At 40.0% G+C, this 12285-nt stretch overlaps 2 protein-coding genes and 1 pseudogene across 2 annotated transcripts; 1 reads left to right on the top strand and 2 right to left on the bottom strand.

Annotated features, from left to right (window-relative positions):
* Positions 1–1348: 1348 nt before the first annotated feature.
* LOC104428154 (vicilin-like seed storage protein At2g18540) lies at positions 1349–2533 on the bottom strand. The gene is made up of 3 exons (XM_010041153.3): positions 2413–2533; positions 2071–2146; positions 1349–1840 (listed from the first exon to the last, which is right to left on the bottom strand). Exons 1-3 carry the CDS (start codon positions 2422–2424, stop codon positions 1509–1511), a joined length of 420 nt encoding a protein of 139 aa, XP_010039455.2. The 5' UTR covers positions 2425–2533; the 3' UTR covers positions 1349–1508.
* Positions 2534–5281: 2748 nt separating this feature from the next.
* Positions 5282–9537, bottom strand: LOC104428183 (annotated as a pseudogene).
* A 917-nt stretch (positions 9538–10454) lies between these two features.
* LOC104428155 (two-pore potassium channel 1) lies at positions 10455–11912 on the top strand. Its single transcript, XM_010041155.3, has 2 exons — positions 10455–11551; positions 11643–11912. Exons 1-2 carry the CDS (start codon positions 10617–10619, stop codon positions 11788–11790), a joined length of 1083 nt encoding a protein of 360 aa, XP_010039457.3. The 5' UTR covers positions 10455–10616; the 3' UTR covers positions 11791–11912.
* The last annotated feature ends 373 nt before the right edge of the window (positions 11913–12285 follow it).

The following is a 12285-nucleotide window of genomic DNA, read 5'->3' on the forward strand; positions in this document are numbered from 1 at the left end:
GAAGGGGAGAAAGACTTTTGAAGAAGAAGATGATCGAGAGGGATCTTGAATATAACCGGATATGGATTGAGATCCCATCCCTTTTGTGAACCCTGTCTTGGTATAGATAAGTGTGGGACTTTTATGCTGTAAATAGTATTGTAAATATACTATGAGTTGTCTTTGTTAATGAAAGTGTGGTTATGAATTTCAATATGAAAAATATGGCCTACTTTCCTATCCCATGTTTTTTATTGTTCGGGATTTATAATCGCTTCCGCATGTCTTAATAAAAAGAAAAGTCGGCGATACATAGCCGGGATATCGCATTCTAAAATCGACCAAGTAGAAGGATGTGCGCGCGTCCGAGGATCGGGCGTGAGGAGGAGCTACGATTTTATCTTTTTTTTAATAACAATTTTTATAAATAATTTTTAACTTTTCTTTTTAGTTTTTAAATCTATTTTAAAAATGAATAAAAAGTGATTAAAAAAGCCATGTGGAAAATGAAAAATTATTTAAAATGTCACGTTCGCACTATGTTAGTATTTTCCGTTAAAAAGGCTGACGGTGTTAATTTTAAGACTCGATTGAAATAATTGTATAAGTTTTAAGATTTGATTGTACTTTTTGCAAGTTTTAGGACTCAATTACATTATCGCGACAAGTTCTAGAGGCTGCTGATCTTGATGATAACAAAGTTGTCAGGTGAATTTTCATCATCTACTACAAATTCAATTATGCAAATAAACTAATTTCAGGGTCTGAGTTTCTTGCTGGCGCTTTCTTTTTGCAGTGCTGTGGAGTTTGTTGTGTACAAGCTACAGGAAATGGTAAAGATCAGCTGGGAAGATGTTACCACAATCTTAGAAAGGTTCCAGAATCTTGGCGTCGATCGCTCTGGAACTTTGACAATATCTGATTTAATTCTGTCTCGAAATTATAGGGGGTTTGGCTGCTTGGAGGATTGTACCTACATAAAACTTTGTCTTGCATCACTAATACGCCCTGCCATTACTTGCTAATAATGCTGAAGTTTTTTCTGTTAGCTTCAACCATGAGGAGACATTCACCCCTATCTAGAAAAATCATTGGCAAAAAGTAAATCCAAAATGTGGAACTCACGTCTCCCTGCCTGAATCACTGCATCTAGCAGCAGCAAATTATAGATACAAGGAGTCGGATGGTCTGCGACATCAGCTTCACAAAGTTGTTGAGTCTCATCGTCGATCTGTTGCAGCCTCACTTTTACATGACAGAAGTCACTAATTCAACAGTTTGCCAAGTGATTTGTCCATTGTTTTTTTTTTTTTTTTGAAGTTCCTAGATCTATCTGAACAGCACTATCATAGCCATTACGCAAACGGACTTGATTTGAATCAGCTGTCCTCATTGATTAAAACTTCAACAACTGGTAACTGGTAATTTAATCTGTTTAAAATACCAAACCACCTACTCATCCTATTTCAGAAAACAGAATCATAAAATCATCGACCTTCCCACCAAACCTTGCTGTTCCTTTACTGTCCTCATATGATCAAATTCAAATATCCACCAAATTTGACAGATCCTCCAACTAAGCACAACTGATAAAATATAAAACCTTTAGCAAGTAAAACACGTACATGCAACGCTAAGCCATGTCCTCCCTCCGTCTTTCTTTTTTGGTTTATCCCCATCCTTCTTCTTCTTTGCCTCCTTCCGCTTCTTGACTTCTTTCTTCTCGCCGTCTCCTTTACGCTTGTCTCTTCCTCCCTCTTTCGTTTTTCGTTTATCCTCATCCTTCTTCTTCCCGCCTCCTTCGACTTCTCGCCTTCTTTCTTCTCGAGCTTCTTCTCGTGGACTTTCTTGATCCTCTCCACTGTTTATGAAATACGACAGCCGGGGATTAAAAATCCAGACATACTGTCGTTAGTTCACTATGACTTCACAAAACATTTAGCATGAAAGCTCTATCTATTGCCGATTGTGATTGCCTCACCGAATTCACGACTCATATGAAGTCTACGGTGGCAATAAAAAACGAAAAAAAGAAAAAGAAAAAGAAAAAAAAGAAAGCAAAACCATTAACACAGGCAGAGTGAGACTCACCAGGGGATTTGCGGTTCACTTTCTTGATCACCTTCTCCTTGGAACATCGATAGCGCACAACTTCCTCGATCACCTTCTACGGTCCGGAGTCACACACACATACGCACAAACACAGAGAAAGCGAGTGAACAACACAAGCAAAGATCTTTTGAACTCTGCAAACAAAACGAAGCCAAAAGAAGAGAAAGCATGGCTCTTTCTGCCACCAGAAGAATGAGAAAAATCTATCTTTTTATGCAAGAATGTAAAAGAGCTGATCATACGTGGGTTACAGTAATCTTTCTACCAGTTAGCAAGAGAAGAGTCTTGATAAATTGAAAGGATGAGGAACTTAATATGCACCTCTTCAGCCATTGCTCTCGGCTCCCGTGGGCTTTGCGAAATCTAATCTCTCGAGCTTTAGGAGGAATATGACTGATTCTGGAATGACTCTCTCTCTCTCTCTCTCTCTCAGGAATGAAAGATGGAGAGAGAAATGATAATGAAGTGAAGTAGCAAGATCCAAGAGGTATAAATGAGGACAAAGTAGGCGTGAATGGTCAAAGTTGGGTCAGTCCACCCCTAATCTTAGGACTAACCCGCATAGCACTGTTCTTTAATTTTTGAGACCGAGGACTAACCCTACCCCTAATCTTAGGACTAATCCGCATAGTCGGTCTTTAATTTTTGGACCGAGAACTCACCCTATTGAGCTTAAGATCGATGATCGGACCGACTTAATAGGTTCGGTTCGGTTCTAAGGTCAATTCGGGACCAATCGATGATTTTTTATTTCATTTTTTGTACTCCTTAGAAAAAATGATTGAGGATTGGACTGACTAATGGATTTAGTTTGGTTCTCAGGTCAACCCAGAACTAATTAATATATATATTTTTATACTCCTTGAAAGGGCAGCCGATGATCGGACGACCCAATGGGTTCAATGACGAGCAAGATCAGATAAGAAAAGTAAGCGGTGAGGGTTGAGTGGAGTGAGCGTCGAACATAATGAACATCGAGTGTTGAGCAAGGAGCAACAAGCCAAGTGAGCATCGAGTGGCGAGGGGTACAAGTGACCTAAAACGAGCAATGCGAGTGTTGAGTGATGAGTGGAGAATTTTTTTCTTTTGATTTTGGTAAATCGAAGACTAATAAGACAAATAAGATAGAAGAGAACGAAAAATAGAGGAGGATGTTATAAGAAGCTGTTTATGCTATTTTGAATGCCATGAGAACTCCTCATAAAAACATTTTTTTCATTCGTAAAATTATGACTATTGATGCCGTAAAAGATATTAAAGATCTAAGTTATTAAACAATAATGTAAAATTATTTGAATTTATCACTAAATAACTGTTTAATGTTGTTGAGGTCCTTTATTTTAAGGTTTTCTTTATATAAAAAAATTACAAATGATATATTAGATATATAATATATGGACCGATCCTAAATTCTTAGGATCGAGAACCAACTAGCATAGTACTGATTCAGGAATTCTAGGATTAATGATTGACCTAATCTCCTTAGGAACTAGACCAGGACGGGCATGATTGGGCTGATTTAAGATCGGTCCAGGGTTGACTTTGGATTGGACACCCCAAAGAGGTTCTTGCATCATATGAACATGTGAGCCTCCGAGCAGCTTCGAATGGGAGGATGGCACGTGCCCGTTCGGGGTGGGAAATTGCGTGTCGTCGTTTGATGACTTTGAAGACACTGTTGCCGGTCTTCATCAGCACCTTCCCCGAATGCACTAACTCAGGCCATGGAAAATCTTTTGTCCGGTGGGTGTGGGGCCTTATGTTGCCGGGTCCTGCATGCAAACTTCCCACCTTCGAATTCTCTCCGTGGTGATCTCTCACATACACAGAAAAGCAATATATGAAAAAGAAAAAATAGCGACGTCGTTTCTACGGCATGTGGCATGTAGTCTGGTTTAAGTTGCAATGATTCACTGGGGGTCCTCTTTCCCGTCGGCTTCACATGCCCAGTCACCTTCGGTTCACAGAAACATGGAAACGAATCTTGCCATAGGTAAGTGTCCTATTTTCCGTGCCGAGTTATCAATTACAGATGCCGATGCCCTTCACCTGCAAACTAAACTAAACACAAATGCGGGCGGCCCTTGTATTTGCAATCCACTGGGTCGGAATGATATTTGAATGAAGTTTTCCCTGATTAGAGATGATTCAGCTCTAGAGATAATAGGTATGCAAAAGGGCATGCGCAAATTGTTATTAGGACTTTTGGAGATGATTCAGCTCTAAAAATAATAGGTATGCAAAAGGGCATGCGCAAATTGTTATTAGGACTTTTGGCTTGTCAAGGCACTTCAATAAATTCGGCTAACCTATGTTTGTCTTGTTGCATCAAACTCAAAATAGGTCTTTGCAACTTCATGAATATGAAAAGATACAGCCTCTAAAGTCAAAAGTTGAAAGATGTCAATCTTGCCACTTTCGTGCAATGATAATTGCCCTTCAAAGTTCCGTGTCAAGACTTTTATTTCTTTACAACTTCCAAGTGATGAGACTTTAATTTCTTGACAACTTCCGAGAGTGAAGATGACGCTTAAATTAAGTTTCAGAGATCAAATTCATAGTTTCAAGCTCAATAGGATAAACATTGACATACGACACGCAACATGATATGACACGTCGATATGTCATTTATAAAAAAAACATTAAAAATTCCGATATGTTAAGGTACATTATATATTAAATAAATATTTTTTTATATATACATGATAAATTATTATTTTATGATTATTTCAATTAAATTAATTTAATTCAGATTTGCAAATAAATAAATAAATTATAAAAAAGAGCCTAGAATGAATCTATATTAATAACATTAATAAATTTATTCATAAAAAATTGGAAATATATTTTTTGACTTTAACAAAAGTTATCAATGAAATTAATAACTAGCAAGAGATTATAGTCAACTTATTTAATAAATCTAAAATCTTCTATAATGACTAAAATTTATCATTATTCAACATTCAGTTTTTTATTTTTATTTTTCAAAATATTTTAACCCATCATTTTTTTATTTTTTAACCCTATCCATTTATTAATGATTCTATTCATCATTCAGCGTTTTTTTGGGATAAATGGGCCCCACCCATTTATTTCATCCTCTCGTTTCTTCTCTCGTCCCACCCACTCACCCCGTCATTTCCTTTCTTCAAAATGAAATCACCGTCCGCCCTCCCCTTAAAAGGAAAAGTAAAAGAAAAAATCACCCATTTATTTCACCTCTCCTTTCTTCCCTAGCATTCCAATTTTCTTTTTCTGCTCCTCCCTAAAAGTAAAAGAGGAAATTAAAGTAGCATGGAAACCCAAAAACCCTAGCATGATCCTCCTCTTCCTTGCATGATCCTCTTGCTCTTGATCTCTGCTCCCTCTCAATCGCCTCATCGGAGTCGCTCACCGACTCGCCTCTGGCCCTCCATTGCGACATTCTCGGTCTCTACTCTTTCTCTACTCTTCCTCTGGCCCTCTCTCGCCGTCGCGGCCTTGCCCTCGCCTCCACCCTCCATTGTGTTCTTCAACGATTCTCTCTCACTTCGCATTTGCAGACCTACCCCAGAACATGCCTCTCACAAATTCCGGACACATGTGTCAGGAAGAATTGACCGCATGTCACATACGTGTCAAAGTGTGTTCGAGCGTGTTGAAGTGTCCAAGACGATATAAAAGCTCTCGAAACGTGTTCTTCCTGCATAATAGATAATGACTGGGTCATCCCTTTGATACGTGAATCTGAAGGGTTGAAAGTCGCAGAAGGTGGCCACGTCAACACGTCCTGAGGAAATAATGGAGCAAGTGACAGGAAAATTAATCAAATGTTAATGGGTCGATGAGGAACGGTTGAAACAGAGTCGTTTTTGGAGGTTTATAAGGACAAACTATGAGAAGAATCTTGATTGTCATCGACTGCTTGAAACAAAAATAAATAAAATTGAAGCATGTTGAGAGTTGAAACAGAAAGTGTGTTTTTAGGCCTATAAGGCCAATGAAAACGGGGTTCCTGAAAAAAAATAAAATTAAAGTCAGTCTCGGAAAAGGAACAACATGATTAAAATTATGCAGTCAAATCAACCAATAATATATATCAAACAAGTGCTCAACGTTTGACTGTTAAGCAATTTACATTGGTCCCTGCTTTTATTATAAACAGCTTATATCTTTGAATTAATAAATTATCGAGATTTTATTTCTGGTGCGCTTCGTGTGTGTACTTCTGGGTGTACCTTTGCGAGTTTTACTTGTGTCCAGCGTTCGGAATCAGGAGAAGATTGAAGTCTCCCAGCCTTTAACAATGAAGAACAGAAGCTAATGCAAGTTAAACATTCACACTTCCATTCACCTGAAAAAAGGAGAAAGATATTATACCATCCATTTGAAACAATCCATATACAAGAGATGTCATGAAAATATTTCATGTCTTCCCTGCATGTCATAAGATTGACTGCAAAGCCAAAAGATACGCAATCAAAATTTGCTGCCATAAAAATGGAAAGACAAAGAAGAATTAAGCTTTTTCATTAAGAAATTCATCTGTATTGGTGAAATGCAGCTAATCTATTTCAGTAATTTTTGCATACAAATTGTACAAAGAGTACCTTGTGCCTATGTCCACATCCTCGGTTCTTTATCTTCAGCTTCAAGAGTGATTCACTTGGAGCCACCAATGGGCGACTGCAAAATGATGAATTCTATATCAAGTCTCTGCATGCACAGTCCACTCCCACTCATGCTCTTGACCACAGAACAGAGTAATATATGTTCACTTCACTCCAAATTTCAGACCATTTTCAATCATCTGCTCAATACTTAATGTGAAAATGCAAGAAGGTCAGGCACTTGCAAGTGACACAAGCACCATCAGAGATATCATCCAGTTGGAGAAAGAGTCATATCCACTGTGACACCATCGGTCTTTGGCATGTTCCTAACTTCTTCAAGGATCCTTTTGACTTCTTTCATTAATTCCCTGCGGACATAATTGGTACACCCCCTTGTAAGCGATGATTCTGTGAACAATGATGCACTGAGGGACTGATATTCTCGAAACCATTCCTTGTCGCTATCTTGAGGAGCAGGTTCATCATAACATGTTCTAGAGCTTTCTCGGAGCCATCTAGTAATGAAGTATTTACTGGGAAGTTGAAAGTAATTCTTTCTAATAAAAACAGAAAGGGCATGTCTGCATAAAATCCCTGAAGATTCAAATTCCTTACATGAGCAGTGAATTTGCTCTTCTTCTGGTATCCACATGACAAGACAGTCGCCATTCATCTTCTTATAATGTCGTAAAAGGTAGGAACCATCAGCCAATTCAGACATGGCATATTGCATGGCCAGCACAAGTTCATTTTGCAAAGCATTGAATCCAAAAGGTGTTAGAATGCTTTGTGCATGCTCTTCCATTGGAATGCACGCTTTGGAAGGCATATACTGCATTTCATGGTGTGACTGGTTTTGGAAAGTAGCCGATATTCCTACCTGAAAAAAAAAAAAAAACCAAAAAACCAAAAAACTCTACGAGAAAAGGAAATCAAATGGAATATAAGGTCACAGAGTGGACAAAACCTTCAACTGCTATACCTGGTCAAAAAAACTACGCAAGCATGCATTTGGGCTGAAGATTCCTTTCAGGAATGAATCTACAGATCTAAAAAATGCAACAGTTGTCCTTCAAGCAAGAAAGTGACCCCTCGTATAGCACAATGCCCAAGAATTCCGAATTGAATAAAGTAAAGCAATGCGTTTATCTTAATTCAAAATCTTCTGTATTCTCTACATAATGGAACGCATCAAACTCAGATCTGAATTCTGCATATTGAGATCCAAGTGGAACAGAGAACCAACTTGATAACTTGGGCGAAATATTCCATGTACAAGTGATGTGTTTGGTTTTGCTAGTTTGCCCCTAACTGCATCTCTGAGGCCTGGGTCTAGATCAGTTAAGATTGTTTGAGGACTTTCCTCTATTAAACCAGACAAACATCTGTATCCAGGGAGAGAAACATCATCATGAGGAAATTAGGGTACAAGATATGGATCTATCTAGAGGGACAGAGAGATAAACCTGTAAAGCCCAAGCAAATGATTGTGGCGCCTCATCCTGCAACAGAACACATCCAAAAATAATCATTCTGCCATTGCTGTCAATGCCAAACCATGCCCCAAACAACATACCATAAGTGATTGATCAGTATGACGTGTCAAAATGCACCACATCACCGAATGTGGCATATGCATTAATTGAATTGCTGTATGACCAAGTGATGTGCTCAAGTTTGTCATTGTCATCCACGCTATAAACATAGCTAAAGCCTTCATCTGCCTGCTTTGAGGCCTTGCAGGCCTCAAGAAGTTCCATTATATCGTTTTCTCTCTTCTCATTGAGCAAAGCATCATTTTGTTGAACAACTTTCTTCCTGTTCTGAATAAGGTTCCTAACATCCCTCTCCAAGAATGGCAATTGTCCACCTTGAATCCCCTTTTCTAATTCCAAGACCTTCACGATGCGATGAATTGGAAAACCAGCTTTAGATAGCAAAAGAATCCGCTCTTGATCAGCTGCATGAATCTTTCTGTAAGCGGGCAAGAGTCGGACCTGGTTGTCTTCCAGCAGCTCATGATTGTGAACATTACTGAATTGCACAACACACCACTTGGAAACACCTTCCACAACCTCCTTCGACAAGTACATCTTCGCATTACAGCTGCACCGGACGGATTTCCGATCCCTATGGTGCTCCCCACTAGGCTTCTTCCTCACAGGTGCGAACCCAGACCGATAACAAACAAAGTCGTGCTTGTAAATACACAACTGAGGGTTCAATCTCTAGTGCTCTTTCCTAACGGAGAAACCACTCTTCCTCGCGAAGTTGCCGTAGTACTTGAACGCATCGTCATCGCTCTTGAACACCATTCCCACATACGGGACTACTATAGCCTCAGCCGACCCTGCTTTTGCTTTCGCCAACTGGGAAGCAACCGTGGCCTCTTCATTATCGCCTTCATACGCAACGAAGCATTTCCAATCCCCACAAGGGCATTGCTGCCGCTGTATCCATATGTTCTTCGATGACAATGATGTCACAATACAAAACTATCAAATACTAGCACTACCCAGTTCTCAATACAGAAATATCAATACCCAAGTGATCCAAGAAGCAGATGTTGAAGTTGTCGAAAGCTACAAGCAACGGTGTGATGGTATAACGTTGTCAAGATCAGTTCTTTTTTTCAATCCTATTCCTTAGAACAACAAACTAAGCACAACCTGTAAGGGAAAAAGGACTTCAAGCTAACCTGAAAATGGCTGCTCTCTTTTGAGCAGTGAGATTGATATTTGCACAAACGGGATATGCTAAGAGATAATAAAACTAGAGAATTAGATGTAGAAGTGAAACTTAGCTGCTCTGTCTTAGCTGCTCTGTCTGCTGCTTGCTTCTTCACCAGCCTCATTTTCTCCTCTCTTCTTCTCTCTCCAAGGTTCCCAACTTGATCAGCGGATTTTCTTTCGTTTTCCGGGAAAAAAACGGAGAAAGGAAAGACCAACCCGTGAAATGCAGTTGGGCCCTTTGCAGCCAAGAAAGGCCGATGGAGACAATGTTTGAAACTCGCCCTTGGGCCCAAATTGCCATCTTTCAGATTTCGCAGGTCGAAAGGCAGGATCTTTTCGTCATTCTGTAGTTGAATTTTTCAATTCCACATCAAGGGATTCTTCGTCTCCTCCCAAGACGTGCCTGAAAGGACGCTTCCCTTCACCGAATTTCACGTGTGCATTAATGCCGGACCGCAGTTCAATAATGGGTGCGTGGACACAACAACGGGCGTAACCCTTTATCTTCCTCTTTCGGAAAGTTTGGATCTTGCGGTCCTTTTGCATTGCTTGAAGGGGGCCATGCAATCTTTTGGGAAGCCATTCTCTCTTTTATGAGCTCGCTTTCTCTCAGGTGAATTGGACAAAACCGTTTGTCAGCTCCAAGACGAGGGCATGCTTATAAGGCTTTGCCATGAATCTCCCATGTTTTCTTGTTTTATGTGCATCTTTTTTGAGCCTCCCTCATTGACCTTTTCTGGATGTGTTGCAGATCAAATGGTGTTTAAAAAGATCGCGAATCTCTTCTTATATGTGATTGCATATTTGGTGTCTCCTGTCAAAGTAGAGATCCATTTATGAATAAATGATTTGTGTTTAGGTCAGGCCTTATTGGCATTCCTTAAATCCATTCATTTACATGCTTAGCCGTGTTTCATCTGCAATATTGTCTATGCTAGTACGTATTGGTCCACGTTGATTGAAATTGTCCTTGGTCTTGATAAAAAAGGCAATGTCTAAAGGGAAACAACGTCTCTCTGTTATCACAGTTTATAAGCCTGAGATCTGTTTCATGAGGTCAAAGAGGATCACCAGTTTAAGGATTTTTGGGAGTGAAAGCTGGGAAATATTCGCCTTTCACTCTGCATCACAGAGAATGTCCAGACATTAGATCATGGAATGGGTGAAGTTTGAACACACGCACTACCGGACCGATTGCTGAATGCTCCAAGAATGCAGGCTGCTTAAAGAGGACGAATCTACAACATTTGATATGGCCTATGATGATACCAGAGAATCCCTGATTGGGAATTCAGTTGATGCTTCGAATCATCCCAAGGACAAGAGCAATGCAGTCCAGAGAAGAAGACACCACCGAAATTCTCCTTCAGCGGATAATTTCCCCGAGCAGAATGGCACGGAACCTCATCTTCACGAGTCTACAAAAGAACCCACATTTAGAAAAATCCTAGTAGTTTTGGCTGCATACCTCGGCCTGGGAAGCTTTTGCTTCTTTCTTCTGGGGAACCAAATCTCGGGCAAGAAGACGAATGGTCTACTTGATGCCCTTTACTTTTGCGTCGTCACCATGACTACTGTGGGATATGGAGATCTCGTCCCAAGTAGCACATTGGCAAAACTTCTCGCCTCAACATATGTTTTCGCAGGAATGGCTCTTGGCGGGCTGATCCTAAGCAAAGCGGCTGATTACATTCTTGAAAAGCAGGAAGTTATTTTAGTAAGAGCTATGCACCTGAATGAAAAGGTTGGTCCAGCCGAAATCCTGAAGGAGATGGAAGCCCACAAAATAAAATATAGATTTCTCACTTCCCTTGTTCTTCTCGTGGTCCTTACTGTACTTGGAACCGTGTTTTTGTCGGTCGTCGAGAACTTTAAATTCGTTGATGCTTTCTATTGTGTTTGCGCCACTATTACTACTCTAGGCTATGGAGATGAAAGTTTCTCGACCACCGGTGGCAGAATCTTCGCCGTGTTTTGGATACTGGCCAGTACCATTTGTGTGGCTCAGTTTTTTTTCTACCTTGCTGAAATGTACACAGAAAGCAGGCAAAGATCATTCGTAAAATGGGTTCTCACACGAAATATTACGAGGTCGGATTTAGAGGCAGCAGATCTTGATCGTGACAGTGTTGTCAGGTAAATTTTAATTATCTACTACAAATTCAATTATGCAAATAACTAATTTGAGCAAATGTCTGAGTTCCTTGCTGGCGCTTTCTTTTTGCAGTGCTGCGGAGTTCGTCGTATACAAGATCCAGGAAATGGGAAAGATCAGCCGGGAAGATGTTACGGCTATCTTGGAAAGGTTCCGGAATCTTGACGTCGATCATTCTGGAACTTTGACAACGTCTGATTTAGTTCAGGCCCGAAGTTAGGGGGGGTTTTGCTGCTTGTTTCCGAGGATTATACTTACGTACTTTAGTCTTGCATTACTCATACGCACCGCTGTTACTTGCTGATGTTGCTGAAGTTTTTTCTGTTGGCTTCAACCATGAGTGAATGTCTCTCCTATCTATAAAATAACTTGCAAAAAGTAATTCCAAAATGTGGAAGTCATGTATCCCTGCCCGAATCGTTGCATCTAGCAGCAGATGCTAGATGCTAGATCGTCATGCTGCAATTTGCCAAGTACCATTAGTCAGATGGTCTGCGACATCAGCTTCACAAAATTGTTGAATTTCATCGTGGATCTGTTGGAGTCTCACTTTTATATGACAGCATTCGCTACCAAGGTGCGTGTAACTAAGTTTGCAGTTTGCCAACTGAAATGTTTTGTCCATGTTTTGTCCATCGATGATTTTAAGTTCCTAAATCTATCTGAACAGCACAATCATAGCCATCATGCAAACGGACTTGAGTATGTTCTGTAG

The sequence above is a fragment of the Eucalyptus grandis genome, chromosome 4 (assembly GCF_016545825.1).
Source record: "Eucalyptus grandis isolate ANBG69807.140 chromosome 4, ASM1654582v1, whole genome shotgun sequence".
Classification (NCBI taxonomy): Eukaryota; Viridiplantae; Streptophyta; class Magnoliopsida; order Myrtales; family Myrtaceae; genus Eucalyptus; species Eucalyptus grandis.